The 16,342-nt window shown below is 37.4% G+C and overlaps 1 protein-coding gene across 1 annotated transcript in view; it reads left to right on the top strand.

The window, feature by feature from the left end:
* LOC109098877 (metalloprotease TIKI2-like) overlaps positions 1-16,073 on the top strand; it is a 55,171-nt gene extending 39,098 nt beyond the window's left edge. Inside the window, 4 exon segments of the mRNA XM_042729143.1 lie at positions 263-437; positions 11,091-11,185; positions 14,780-15,021; positions 15,116-16,073. Coding sequence (XP_042585077.1) covers positions 263-437; positions 11,091-11,185; positions 14,780-15,021; positions 15,116-15,341 — 738 coding nt within the window. The 3' untranslated portion in view covers positions 15,342-16,073.
* The last annotated feature ends 269 nt before the right edge of the window (positions 16,074-16,342 follow it).

The raw sequence follows: 16,342 nt of genomic DNA, 5'->3' as shown, positions 1-16,342 counted from the left end.
TCTATTATGTCCATCCCTCAGAATTCATAGCAGACTTTGTAGACAGACCGGCCAGCTGTAGAAAGCTTCCCATACACTTTACCCTGCAGCAAATCAATCAGTTCATGTGGAGTCCAAGACAGTAAAACAGTCTTTGTGTGTGTGGCTGTCACGTTCCACAAAGTGGCATAAATGTCTCAGCTTCCCAGTTTCTCACTCATACACAGACTCAGATTCATGCCAGGACTTTAGTAACACTTCTCTCTCTCTTATTTTGTCTCAGCTTCCGCATTTCATCAACAGTTCCCTGCCAGCTCATGAGCGCTTGACGGCACAGCAGATTGATAGTTACCTGCGTCAGGAGCTCATTTACAAACGCAATGAGCGAATGGCCCGCCGCGTCTCTGCCCTCCTTCAGAGAAACCCCACCCACAGCTTCTTCTTTGCTTTCGGAGCTGGTGAGTCACACAAAACCTATAACTATCTCGCACTCGTAACAACATGAAGATGAGGTCAGTTGACTGACTGACTAGGAATAGGTCCAGCTCCACATACAAAACAAACACACACACAAACTCCCCCAGATGGCAGTAAAACTAAATGGTCCTAAGAACTTTTCCCACGACTAAGAACACATCACTTTCATTAATGATCTGTGTGCACCTGTGTGTGTGCGAGTGTGTTTCTTTGTCTGTGTGACAAATTTATTCCTTACAAAAAGCATTTTTTTCATGAAATTATGAATAATCAGGTTCAATGATCAGGTTGCAATTACTTTTATTTAGTGTTTTTATGGTTACACCACATGTACGTAAAAACTCCTGTTCAGTAACTACATCAGTCCTATAATATTCATCAAACAAGTTGAATATATATATATATATATATATATATATATATATATATATATATATATATCTTATTATTATAAAAAGTATTTATTTATCCATATATTATTTATACAGAGAGAGAAAGAGAGAGCGTATACAGAGAATATGAGATTTTGGGCTAATTACTAACTCTGGCCACATGCTTTAGAATAATCTGGATTCATTAGAATGAGAATAGAAATGTATGTGTGTACACACCTGTTCTGAATCTGGTGAAAATTTTGCACAATAGCCTTGTACATGCATAACTAAGAACACTTGAACGCATTTAATAGTGAATGAGACCCAGTTAGAGGACATCCAGCTACTTTCATCTGTGAGAGTGTTAGCTGTTTGTTTTAATTTGCATTCCAAGCTAATGCTGCTAATGTTTCCTGAGTGCTGCATCAAGGTCCTGAGGGATAGCTGTGGTGTGCGTTTGAGCACATGGTTATGTTTGTGTGTAATTCATTAGCACTGATGGGGTGAATCTGAGGTTTTCTACAGGACAAGTGTGTGTGTGTGTGTGTGTGTGTGTGTGTGTGTTTGCGTGTATGTGTGAGAACCTGTGTTGATTTATGTTAATGGAGTAGAATTTAACATGATGCCACCCTTTCCGTTTTTTACAGTGAGTTCAAAATCATAAAAAGATAATGACATTTACAAATATATCTTGTCAGTTCTCTATGTCCCAAAATCAACATTAATAGTTGGGCGACTGGGGTTTTAGTTGGTCTGTCTTTGCCTGATGTGCTAGGACTCTCTCTACTTTGAGCTCTTGTTTGAGCTGCTCACAGTTTCACTTGGACAATTTCATCCAGAACCTATTCAGAACTACTGACAGAAAGCAAAATTAGCAGCTGTAAACCTGGGCTCGGAGGGTTCTACAGTTACCAGAGTGCTCTATGAGTCTTTGCAGGGGTGATTAAACTACACGCTGTGCTGGTAAAGTGGTTTCAACAGGCCATCCATCTTTGCTCCACAGCAATAGCATGTTTTGATTCTACAGGAAGCCCCATGGCACAAGCTACAAGACCCTTTTGGGAAATCATACACATGTGCACTCGCACATAGCCTCAACCCTGACTCTCATAATGCATAATGCATAGCTGGAAAGAAAGCACAATTTGTGGAAACTGAATGCCTAGCTATTAAAGCGATAGTTTACCCCAAAAAAAATTTAATTAATTCTTTCATCATGTATGTAATTTATATCATCATGTTGTACCAAACCTGTATGACTTTCTTCTGTGGCACACAAAAGGAGAAACTTTTTTTTTCTTCCCACAATGCAGTTACAAAGAATGGACTGGTGTAAAAAAATGCTAATTTTTGTAAAAACATTTCTAAAAGTTTCCATACATTTTCCAAAGTGTTCATCTGCATAGCTCTACTTGGCACATTTATTTTTAATAATGAATCATTCATTTGAATTTGACAAAAATTCTAAATGATTTGATGTATTTGAGTTCAACTCATTGAATCACAGTGATCACCAGCTCACTAACCAATGGCCTAGGTGTGAAAAACAACTTTAATGATACTTATATAGTGCATTTGTGTCCTTTTTAATACCTAAAAGCTTCGGTAACTATATTGTAACTGCATGAAAACATTGCGATGTAATATAAGTAGCAACAGATCTTTTTTTTACATTGTGACATGCATCCAAGTGAAAAACATTATTAGTAATGTTTCTAAGAAATAAAAATTTGGGGTGGGAACATGGTTCAATCCATTGATTATGAACTGGATGGAGGCAGATCTGAATAAAACTCAGGTATCAAAATTATCTCAGTTTCCCAGTTGTAAATATGACTTGCGAAGCCATTTCTTGTCCAATTTGTGATTGGGAAACACATATTTACGATAATTCTGATAGCACATGAAGTAGACGTAAGTCCAGCATATGTCGCCAGAGAGAAATCTGTCATTACATTGAAGACGCAGACATTTAAATGAAACATATGCACAATTTAAAAATAAAACACGCATCATGCATATTTTACAATAAAATCAACAACATGAATAGAAAGTAGATAAGGTGCATTTCTATTTTATGCCCTTTTGGTTGAACTATTCTTTTAAATTGATTTAGTAGAACTGCTACACTGCTAGCAGTTACTGCTCCCTGCTGGTTTGGAGTAGCACATATACTAAAACCAAGACTTGTTTTGTGAAAATTCTGTTTTTCATAAGAAAAAGGGTTCTTATTCTCTTTCATCTGTTTTGCTTTGTTCTTTTGTGAGTGTGACCTTATGAGAGAGCCTGCAAAGTTACATAAGAGGTCAGATGATAAGCAGGAACATGCCACCATGGCACATCTGTTTATGCTACAGATCACACACAAAAAAACTGCATTATCAGTATTTCACATCCGCTAGAAATCTACTAATAAACTTCTGACAATCACTAATAAATAAATACATAAAAACAACCTATATGCTATATGCAATGCTATATGATTCTAAATTTTGATGTACACTAATGCATATCATTGTGCCTCTCAAACATGTTCACTTGCATATAATTAGCTGTTTGCTGAGCAAGGAGAGTGTGTGTGGCATTTCAGGAGGTTCTCATTTGCCTGGTTCCTCGGTGCTGCGTGGAGTTTTGTGCACTTATTGAAAACATCCCTAGGAATTTCCTGCGATGGCCACAGCCCAGGCACCATTCTCGTTTTTAATACACACTCTGCATGTGATAAGGCGCATTTGTCTTTTCATTAATAGCCTCAGGTTTGTTTTGCTATTGATTTGACATGCATATGACACTAATAAATCACAAAGCTAATATCACGGGCGCTAAAGCAATCAGTTCCAGTAAGCACACGGGCCACTGTTTATGTCTTACTGTGTTTGTATGAACGTGATCACTCATCCGTGTGTTTGTGTGTGGTGAGGAACTCTCAGCCCATGTGTTTTGCAGTTGTTTGTGGTGGTCATTTTAGTGTCAGTCCTATCAGAAGTGCTCAGAATCAATAGCTTCAAAGGAAATTTTCCTGGTGCCCAACTGGCATCTGCTTCACTCCCGTGACATTGCCTTGGTTTGCTATAGACAAAATGAAGCATGTTTGGGAAGTCCAGTTCATGTTAGTGAATAGATTCATTCTGATGGTTTGTTTAAATGAAGAACTCCTGTGGATTTTTTTTAGTTGACCTGTGTTATCTTAAATTCAGTAGCTTGTATCTTGACTTCCAGCAATTCTGCATGGCACCACAACAACCATTGCAATTGTTCCTCTAATTGTTAAGAAATGTTATTAAATAGCAGATGAATCTGCTGCAATGCTGCACCTGGTTAAAATGGAAATCAGATTAACATTTGTCATGTTTAAACAATAAACATGAAGTGTTTTATCTAAAAGGCCATGTCATTAAATGACTACTCCAAATGGTTACACAATAAAAAAAGCTCAACTATTAAATGGCAGTCAAATCTAATGGCTTCTGGGACGCTGGAGAAAACAGTCCATTTATCTTGAGCTGCGGGTTGTGTTGGTCTGCATCTCTTAGGACATTTGCGCAGATGCTAAAGTGACTCTCAGTGCTAATTAGATCTGCAGAGCTCATTATCAGACTCTGCCATTACACGCCTCATTAGCTACTAAAACAACTGATCTGGGTGCTAATGGAATTTAAGCTCACATTACACACATAACACATGCTCTCTCCCCACCCACACAGTTTTACTGTGACGCACTATCACAGATGCATCTACCTGCACATGTGATTTCAGCCAACACATACACATTTAAAGAGTATGTGGATGCACTCCAAGACAGAGTCTGTGATTTATTAGGCGAATTATTTAAGCAACCTTGTGTCCCTTTAAAACAGAGAAAAGAACTGTGGGAATTATTGCAAAGTCAACAAATTCTGGGAGTCCTGGGAGTGACAACCGTGTGACACACACACACACACACACACACACACACACACACACACACACACACACACACACACACACACACACACACACAAATACATTATTTAATAAATTATATAATAATATATTATATAATAAACTTTTTATTATTTAAAAAAAATCGCAGTAGAGGTGAGCAATATGACAAAATCTTGTATCATGATATGAGTAATTTTATTTCATGGTAATGATATATATCACAATATAGCTGTATTATAGTTAATAATTATTTTTGCTTTCAATAAGGTCTTTGTGATATCAAAATTTTTGATACCACAGAAATGTCAAAATTCTCATAATTGACCAGTGTCAATATCACAAAAAAAAAAAAAAAAAAAACTAATACTAGCCTAAATTAAAATAAAAACCTCAAGCTCACTGAAGACAAGTAAAGAGTCAGAAATTAAATAAGAATAAGAAACTAATTATAAGGAATAGGAAAAAATAGGACAAACTACAGTACAACAAATAAATAAAACTGCTACATATATTGTATAAAGCAATCAAATGTATAAAAACACTGCATATTCTTCACTGTGTAAATTAAATATTTCTCCTTATTAAAGTTACAAAAATGAGTTAGTCAAGAGCAGTTGTTTGATTAACACGAATGACAGACAGCAGGAATATTAGGAATATTAGATACTTTAAGAGTTGCCCAGATCCATTATACTGTTACACATGTAATCTTTTTTTTCAAGTATTTGCTTTCGCAAGGATACTTGCAAAAACGGGATTTTTTACACATACAAGTGTGTGTATTTAACCGTTCAAGGCATATAAAGTGGCAAAAATAACTCAGTTCAGTACTCTCACGCTCTATAAGCACCGTCTTCATGTGCGTGAGGCTCTGTGATAGCCCTCAGAAACAGCCTCTCAGACAGCGCACACCTATAACAAAAAAAGTTCTCTTTCGCTGCTGATTGCATCTCAACATAAACCGCAATGCTTAAATGCACAATGCACAGCAACATCACATGAGCGTGTAACCGCAATAGAGACAATATTACAAAATCTGTACAGTTGACAAATTTCTACCAGTTAATCATGTATACCGGTATATCGCCCATGTCTAATATGCAATTATTTGCTACACATATAAATTATATATTAAAATAACAATTATATAATAATATTATACATAAATCATTTTATGAATATACACACACATAAAAAAAGAGTCAGAGAAAGATACACACGCAAAAAGTTGTGCACTACCTTGTCAATACAAACGTACAGTTTTTGTTCTGCAAGTATGTGTGCATGCACCATTACATGTGTATTTATGTGCAAGAAAGTCTTCTTTTTCTTCAGTCATGCCCACTGCTTCACAAAGCCACCTAAGCATTTCAAGAAAAGAAGTAGAGACCCCATCTGTCAGAAACTAAAACAAACGGTAGGGGCAATTTCCCCTAAATGCTTTAACCCCTGTGAACTTTGACTGTTAATGCACTCCTGCTGCCCCTTTTTTGTCTCTTTCCTCCATTTTCACATTTCCCCAACTTGCCTGCCACCCCACAGTCACTGTAAAAGAAATGTAAATATTTAAAGCCATAAAGGAAACAGATTCAACGTTTCTGCATCAAACCCTTGAACCCCAAACAGTTGCCCGAACCCCTACACCACAGAGAGAGAAACAGTGTGCCCTCATTATGGAGTTTGCTGAACTACCACCAGAGGAGTCCCTTTGGACAGGTAAAAAGAGAGCAGCACCCCCTTAATTCTCACTAATCTCTCAGCTCAGCTCGGATCCCAGGGATGGCCCGAGGGCTGGAATTTCCTGATCTCACTCTGAGATTTATAAGAGGTGTGAGAGCTGCTCTCCTCGCTGATCTGTGGGTCATATACTCTCGTGTACACCCGGGGCGGTGCAGAGGGTTTGTTGACTTAGAGACCATGTTGAGATTTATAGATTTCCTGCTGCTGTAAAAACTTGCAGAAGGTAGTATGGATGTGTGGATTAGACAGAGCTGTGCTGCATTAGAGGTCAGTTGTTTGTAGGGTTATCACGGGGGATTGAGTGTTGGATAGCAGAAAAATGAATGAGTCAGAGAAAGAGGCTTCCCTCGAGCATCCTCTGACACACACACACACAGCCACAGACACATACATGCTCATAATAATGGACAGCAAGCAGAGAGCAAACAACCCAAAAGTAGTACTATGATCAAAGACAAATGCAGTCCTACAACCCACAACAACTTCAAAATCAAATATATGTGCTTTTTCTTTTCTTTCAACAGTTCACTCTTGCTGAGGAATATTTTATTTTTTGGCAGACTAGCAATGAGGCCTATTGTGTGTGAACTGAATATCAGTCCGTTTGCATGTTTGATTCCTCATCAAGTGTTACACAAACATACACCAACAGTGCTCGACTAGAGACAAAATGTTACAGTTTGACAAAGAAATTTTGATTTTGCAAAATAAAAAAAAGATTAAATTATGATTATCAATTTACTGGTTACAAAAATTTGATAACAAAAAATTATACTGCAATGCATTAATGCCATAACAATGCTTTTAGAATGCAGAGCATGTTGAGTTATAGATCTGAATGCCAACTGTAACGTAACTGGTTTGCTTTAAATCTTTTGCTCACTCAATTTAGGTTTGGGCTGTTTTGCATATTAATTGCATATTAAATTAAATGCTATTTTAGGAAGAGTAAAATTAATTATTTTTTCTTTTTTTTAAATGTACAATTACATATATTAAAAATGTCACTAAATTTAAACGGACAATAACTCAATAACTTAAACTAAAAAACTGATGTGTAAAACACTGCTCATAAACCTAAAACATTGGCTGTATGTGTACGTATGCTCTTGTGTGTCATGTATCATGTATCACGAAGGTGCTGACATATTTGGACACAACCCAAAATACTCAAACCAACACCTGAACCGTTCACAGTACATCTTCTGAGTATGATGAAGGGCCGAGTGAAGAGGGGGGTATGGAAAAAGTATAAATGCACCAAAAAAGTCCTGCTATAAAGTGATTGAGAGCCCTAATTACCCTGAAAGAGAAAACGGGAACAAGTCAGATGAAAGTCAGAGAGAGAGTGAACATATAGTTTAAGCTGTAGATTTGCACATTACAGTAAAAGCCAGACTGTAAGGACATTAGTCAAACATTCACATTTATTAATAGGGCAGACACTGTTATTTAAAGCCATTTGCAGTGAATTCAAGGTATGCACATTCCCTGGGAATCAAACCTATGGAATCATTCCCACCATGCTCTACCAATAAAGCTATGGGTTGACAAAAAATACTCCTATTCCAGCAATGTTAACACCACACGTGCTGTTTTCCGATTGAATCAGAGGGAATGAACTGACAATCACCTGTCTTATCTCTGTGATTTGGATGAAGGCTTTGGGCATAACTAGTGAAAAGCCAGGAGCTTTTGCTAAGCCTTTGCTTTTGCAAATGGATTTGTTTAAGGCCTGCGTGTACTGGCTGTGTTTTCAGGATTTCTTAACAGCAGTTTGTTCTTGGTAATCGGAATATGCTAACTGCGGTTATGAAATAAACATCACAAATATACATAATGAACTGTATCAGCCTTTGGAGAGCTGCGAGTCTGTGTGAGTGGAGCATGGGTTTGTTTGTTTGTTTCTGGGTGTGTATATTTATTTATCGTGTGCCAGTGTTTTGGGTGTGGGTGCCTACAAAGAATGAAAGTAAGAGATTAGTTCAGGCTGATTTGTTTTGTAGCATGTGCCTGCCTCCTTGCATTAATTAAAGGAGAATGCTTCAGTAATGGTGCATTCAAATCCTGCTGGGAAGTTCATATTTATGAGTTGGGAAGTCATAATTATGGCGTCAGGTATGGCTGCATGAGGAATTGTATTTTAATCATGATCACAATTTCTGATTCGCGTTATTAAACATAATCATCTTAAATCTGCAGTTGCCAGATTTCAAGAGTTTAAATATCCCAATTAGAGCTTATTTTGATTTATTTTCATAAATCGATTCATTGTCTGCCCAGTGGTTTACATAGTCTTCCCAATCTGGCAACCATGTATACGTGTTCTCTCTACAGTATGGAAAAAGCGCTGATGAGTTGAAAATACAGGCAAACAAGTAAGTTGGAGTTTAGTGATCTGGGTCACACTTTATTTTAAGGTCCAATTCTTGCTATTAACAAACCATTTGAATTTTGCCTCAAACTACTAATTTGCTGCTGTTTAATAGTTAGTAAGGTAGTTGCTAAGTTTAGGTATTGAGTAGGATTAGGGATGTACAATATTCTTTATGAGTACTAATAAACAGTCAATATATTATTAACAGGCATGCTAATAAGCAACTAGATAATAGTGAGAATTGATCCCTATACTAAAGTGTTACCGTGTTCTATATTGAGATATTCTACTCAAATTCAAAGTGTAATAAAGCCAGTCTGTTTTCTTTCACATGGTTGTTTGCAATGTTTAAATAAATCTGTGCGCAAACAGTGCGAGTTTTATTGAATTGTGCCTATATGAAAATGCAATAATTGTGATGAAATGTAAAAATATTTAAAATGACAATAATCGTGATTAATAATCAGGGTTCTGTTTTAAAATACTCATAAGTATCTATTTGACCATTATTGTGCTGCCTTAACGTCAAGTACAATCAAGTCAGTTTGGTCAGAGCAAGATGGCGATATACCTTTTCTACAAAAAATTCAGCAAGATTTTTTTTTTAACTTTTAAAAAATATGAATAAAGAATGCACATCAGCTGTGTTTTTTGTAAACTGAATCGTTAAGTATTCCATAGAAATTGTACAACACTATCATATTTTGTTTCAACACAATTTAAGTAGTTTAATTGCAATTAAAAATGACCATCAACGTTGCATCTATTGCCCTTGACATATTTTCTCACTGTCATGTCACCAACTTGGAAACTGTGGGCTTCAGAAAAGTTCAGAGTTTTCTACATATAATTACGATATATTGGTGCATGTGCATTCAACTCATAAATACTATCTATCTGACAAGACTTAATTGCACCAAAGTCCTTAAACAAGTCCTAAACAAGAAAAACCTCAACAATTTAGTAGCCAGGTGACCAACCGAACTCACCACAGCCTGAAACCTAAGCTAACTACTTCCTCTAGTAGCCAAACACCTATGAGTTTCCCACGTGTAATTACCACTTGGTGGTGAAGTTCATATGTGTTTAACTTGTAGATATGATATTTTCAACATGACGTGAACGTATCATGCAGCCTTAAAAAGTCCTAACCAAGAAAAATCTCACCAATTTGGTAACCAGGTGACCACCCGCACCTCACCGCATCCTGAAACCTAAGCTAACTACTTCCTCTAGTAACTGAACACTTCTCGAGTAACTACTTCCTCCAGTAGCCAAAGTCTGTGAGAGTGCTCTGTCCGGCGGGGTTATTTATGTGGCTGGAACCCTGCAAATAAATACAGCACATAAATTGAACCTCTCGACCTCACACACAGAATACAGAAGCATGGCTGTTTTATTCAACATTTCCATAAAAGTACATTCTAACAGAGTTTAATATGAACATTAAACAGAGGACGTGGGTGTGAAAGCCTGCTGATCATGCCACCATGTCATTGAACCTGTCTGAGTCTGGCACTGGGATAGAAGATGAGGTGTAGAACACAACGGGACCGCCTCAATGGGCCTCCTGTTTCTTCCCACCATACCGAAGGGCGTAGCATCATAATCTGTCCGTCTGATCTGACCGACGCTCAGCGGTAGCCTCTTCACGCTCCGTGCCAGTCGCCCCAGCAGCCTTTGAACTTGGCTGCCAAGAAAGCACCGCGGGCCCCTCACTCCCCCTCCCCCACCCTGTCTTCACGACTGATCAGCAAAATAATGATGATAAAGAACCATGAAAAGAGACAGCCTTGAAGATTTTCAGCGTGCCGTTAATAAGCTCGCGGAGCTTGCTGAGGCAATGAGGTCAGGCTGTATTAGCGCTTATTGCTGAGTTGAGTGACACATGGGATTATCGGCTACGCGGAGAAGTGAAACAGCTTTCATCAGCGTGGCGCTGGAGCGCGTGCATTTGATGTCTCAAGAGTGAAGGAATTATGAGTGTATTATACGTGAGAGCCAAGGCGGAGAGACAGTAGCACGGGGCATTTTATACAGCCTCATTCTTGAAGGAACAAGTGCACCTTGAGATCAAGAACAAGAGAAAAGGAGGGTTCTTGAGACAGCGTCACCCCCAAGACTACATGCTCTTATCTGCTTTCTCTTAATATTTGCACACACCCACCTGAAACCTTTCCTCTTTAACATGGCTGCTACTTGTTTCTTGTGTGCTGCAGGTCATTTTCTGGGGAATCACAGTGTACTGGACATCCTGCGCCAGGAGGGCTATGAGGTGGAGCACACACCAGCACAAGAGCCCATCACACAGTGAGTACACTCACTCATACACACGCCACACCAGAGTTGTGCAAAATTTAGAATGAACAAGTGGCTCCCATTGAGTTTATGAGTATGTTGACCACATCATACAGGAAATTGAATTGGAATGACAAGAAGTCAAATCTACCGAATTACAATGGCATGAAATTCAATACAGGTAATGCATTCTGGGAGTTCTCCTCTACCCTTGTCTACAATAGTTAATTTATCAAGTATGAATGAATATATAAACTAAATACAAAATTTCTATAGTAGGCATAGAAATCTACCATCTATCTAAATCTATCTATCTATATATCTATGAACATTCAAACTTCAAAACCTTTAAAACTTTTAAACATGGCTTTTTCAAACCAAACTTGGATTTTAGTTTGACAAAGCCTTGTTAAAAAAATCATTAACAGTTAGTTATATGAATTTCTTTACATTTAACTTCATATTAATTCTTCCTCCTTACAATCAAATTTTAATTTCAATTCTGCATTCTGTTTGCGTTAATAAGGTAGTTTTTAAATTAAACTATAAAACACTACGATGAAAAAAAAAAAAAAAAAATTTGCTGCTTATTAATAGTTAATAAGGTAGTTTTTAAGTTTAGTTATGTCACGCTACGGTGAAATGAAACGCACAAAGAATACGATGAAAAATGTAAATAGTCTTTAATAATCCACATTAGGGCAAATCCAAAACAGACAGGCAGGAAACACGTATGGACCAAGAAGACCGGACGACAAACAGTGAACTGAACACTGAACATAAAGGTCCTTGCACACTGAGTCCGAAATTTTCGTATGCGTTTTTTTTCTTTTCGTATTCTTCATCTTTTCCTATCAAAATGCTTGCTACGGTGCGAAAACGCAGAAAATCGACCTGTTCCGAATTTTTTTGACGGACGAAAGTTTCTGAGGCAGTGTGTGCACGTGATTGACACAACATGAGGTATTTATTTTTTAACCTGTGAAAATTTTGGACCTTAAGTACTAATAAACAGACAATATGTTCATAAGCAACTTTAAGAAACTGGTCCCTATATTAAAGCGTTACCCTAAATTTAAAATGGCGCACAATTCTGCTTCACACTCTTGGCTTTATGATTCTCACAAAGGACAGTTCTTCTCTTCACCTTTTCCTCCCCATTCAGATTCTGTCCTCTTCTAATTCCTTTTCTTCCTATGCCAATACCTTGCCTACACACCTAATAATTATGAAGTTATTTAAACAACAAACTTTCCCAAATATTCTGTGGCACAGAATATAATGATGAATACTACATACACAGACTCACCAATGCATCGTGTTTCACCACATCGAAACCCCAAGCACATTGTAACTCACTGAGAGGATATTCCACTTACTGTGCTAAACTGCAGACAGAGTTAAACTATCCCTTTGATCTCCCCTGCTAACCATGACGGAGTGGGCCAGACCAGCGCTGTGCCAACTCATGCCTCACCCATTTGTCTTGTAGAGAGGGGTGCTATGCCTGCTCAGACAAAGACAACCCACCTTTATCGTTGGCATACTCGTACCATTACTCAACAAGCCTTTAGGGGAGCTGGAAAGAGGTGATCCAAAGGCTGTGTAGGTTGTACTCATTAAATAGCTGTTGTAATGGCTCCAACACCCAACAAAGGCGCAAATGGAAAAATGAGAACGCCGAGCAATTGAACGGTCCCAGAAAGGTAGTTCGAACTCGCAAAGCGCCCAACCACCACCGCAACATCCAGCCGGTGTCATATGAAAAACCTCCTGTTACAAATTTTAGTGCAAACATTTTCCTTTGGCACACTGCGGCGGTGGAAGTGATAGAGGCATAAAAAGCGAGCGTGAAGGGGGGTTCTCAGATTGCTGGAGATGATGACAGTGGCTGTGGTAACAAGCTGACAGCTGGATGGACCGGCTGAATGACAGACTGACTGTGGTTTAGAAACACGAACTCTTTCAGCTTTATAGGCCCGCTCCTTTCTGCTCGCTTCCTCTCCACTGTAAAGCGAAAAATGAGGTGATATGATGGGCAAGTATAACAACGTGCAATGGCAGCCGGACATGTGTTTACTAAAAGCTCATAAACCACAAACTTGAGGCCCAAAAACAGTGCTGTAGTGTGTTTGTGGTGCACATATGGGTGATTACGAGATTCAAACCAAACAAAACACTTTGTGGACATACTAAACACGGCGGGTTGGCCTAACCACAATGAGGCAGTTCGGAATGAAGGACGGTTTACCAAATGTCGTCATGGTTACCCAGTCTGCATGGCTTTGGCTGATGTTTACTGCAATAAAATGCCCCAGTTGGCACTCACAAGCTGGAGGTGACAAGTATGGAGTGGCATAAACTTAGGCAATACTACGCCCTACTGGTACACTATGGTCAAGTCTATGTCCAAATGTCAGTAATATTCAATTCTTTAGTTAAAATTAATGATACTAAGGTTGTGATTATATAACACATTTAATAGCAATATGGATTGGTATGTAAGCCTAAACTTGAATATCAGTAAGGGAGCTAAAGACTTTGAGGTTGTGGCTTTGACCTCACTGGCTCTTTGTGAATTCTTAGCAAGCGGAAAGGTTGATATAACGCTGTTTGAAGTCCAAAGAAGTCCACACACAGTCACACTAAGCCAGAGCTTTTTTGAAACACTGCTAGGACATTATCTCCAGTACTTCAAAGGTGTCTCCTGACACTGTCCAGTTCTCAAATAACCTTCATATGGATAAATCCACTTTTTTAAATATTAAAAATTCAGACCAATAGAGATATACAGAGAATTATTTTCATGTCATAAATAACTGATGTTGAAATATTCATTAATAATAAAATTAATAAAAATGTAACCAAATAAAAACTTAAATAAGTCTCTTTAAAGGCTACAATTGAATTTATATCAAAATCAGTATTAAAATTCTGCCCCATATCAGTAACTTAAGAGTTATGTTCATGGTGTCAATGGTTAATTGTAAAATACTTAATTTTATCTAAGAACACATAATAATCATTTTAATAAAATTTTTTAATAAATTAACTAAAACTACACTGAAAATGTGGTGTGGGATGTACTTTGAAATCATTTTCACTCAGAAATTGCTAGTTACTTTCAATAATTAGCCTACAAATACACGCCATTATTATAATAATTACAAATAAAAGACCTGGCAAGTAACACATTGATTTGAATACGTAATTCTGAAGTAGAAAGACTGATAGTATTTTCTTTTAAAACATACTCTAATAATCTGAGTTTTATTTATAACTTCAAAAAATATATTTTTTTTAAGTGTAAAATGTAATATTTTTGTGGCTGCAACTCAATTTAGACATCACAGCATTATAAAGTACAGGTAAAAAAAAATGGATATTTTGAGATTTACTAAAGTGTTTACATTATTAAATTATTAAACATAGTTAAATGTTTGAGTGAGTGTTAGATGACATTGGAAATATCTAATATTTTCTGATGACAAATGCTGATATATCATGCATCCTTAATGTTAAGCATATATATTGATATTGTACTTGTGTTTTAACCATTTAAATTTTAACTTTAACATAGTTTTATAACTTCCACATGTTCTCACAGAAGAGCTGGTCTGAGGTGGAGGGGACTACTGTGAATCCTGAAGGCAGCTCTGAGTCAGTGACGGAATGGATATCAGAACCTCCTGAGCTAGAGGAGATCAGCCAGGAAGAACTCTCCCACATGCTGCTGCCAGACAGCCTCAGCCAGCTAGAGGAGTTTGGCCGCTACAAGCGCCCCCGTAAAACCCATCATGCACACAGTCGACCACGGCTGTTCAGTGACCTGTGGGTGCGCATAGGAGACAGGTGAGGACAGAACGCATGCCAGAAGCCACAACAGGGAATTTAAAGCTGCTTTTAACTAACAAAATCCACGTTTTTGTTTTCATGTTGACCTCAGCACGACTCCAAACCCGAATGTAAGGATAACCAATGGCTATGTAACGGTGGAACCTCCTCGAACTCGACAGGAACAACAGCAAAGACGAACGCCGCTCCGAGACAGACTGAAGTCTCCCGTCCACCCCACAAACCCCAGGGCACTTGACTTTGCTGCTCCAAACTCAACATATGCGCTGACTTGCCTTTTGGCCTGTCTCATTTCACAACTGCTTTTCACTTCCTGAAGAAGGAAATGAGTCTCTTGGAAGCTCACAAACCAACTCAATCAGAATTTTATCTGAGTGACTTTGCCTGTGGTAAAAATAAATGGCAGTGAAGTACATTTAGGTACTGCTTAGATCAGATTTGGGTGTCTGCCTACAGTAGATTAGTTGCCGCAGTATGTAACAGTAGACGTATGTGAGTAATTTCTAATTGTTACATCTGGCAGAATGGTAGTCTGTAAGAATAACAATAAGAGAAAAACAAGAACATTTTGTTATACTTATGCAATGACTCTGCCCAGAGATGATTCATAAGAATCAGCTTAGATTGTACCTTTTTATGTGAATACCACCATGACTGTTCCCCATCGCCCCATCAGAGCAGACAGCAAAATATGAATGTGCATTTTCTTCAAATAAATAAAATGGGGCTAAAAGAAACTAAACCAAAAATATCAATATGACATTAAGGTTAAACACCTAAATTATATAATAGAGACGTATTATGTGATATGGTCACTGACAGATAACTTAAATAGTTCACAGAGATGACACTTATATTTTGTAAATTGTGCATTTGTTCATACAGAATTTTTATATTTATTATTTCATGAAGAGTATATTTTCATGCATTTCTCACGTATTAAAGTTATAGTTATGGAAACAAACTCGCCTTGTACGGTCCATTGATATTTTGCAGCGTTGCTGAGAAATCAACGTATACTGCCCTCTACTGGCACTCAAACCATTACATTTTATTATAATTTTGGATAATAGCCTATCATTTATTATTATTATTATTATCATTATCATTATTATTATTATTATTATTATTAATACTCATTACATACTACGAAAAATTGTAAAATCAAATAAGAAAATATTTTTTATTAAATAGGGACGGAAATGGTATGGTCGACATGGTAAAAGAATACACATTTTCAAAGATGATTAGTAAATTATTGAAATGAAAAGTTCACCCAAAAATGAAAATATAATCATTTTGCCATTACTCACCCTCA

This window comes from Cyprinus carpio, chromosome B8, assembly GCF_018340385.1.
Source record: "Cyprinus carpio isolate SPL01 chromosome B8, ASM1834038v1, whole genome shotgun sequence".
Lineage (NCBI taxonomy): Eukaryota > Metazoa > Chordata > Actinopteri > Cypriniformes > Cyprinidae > Cyprinus > Cyprinus carpio.
Note: the sequence above shows the minus strand (reverse complement) of the source record. Positions and strands in the feature narration are given on the sequence as shown.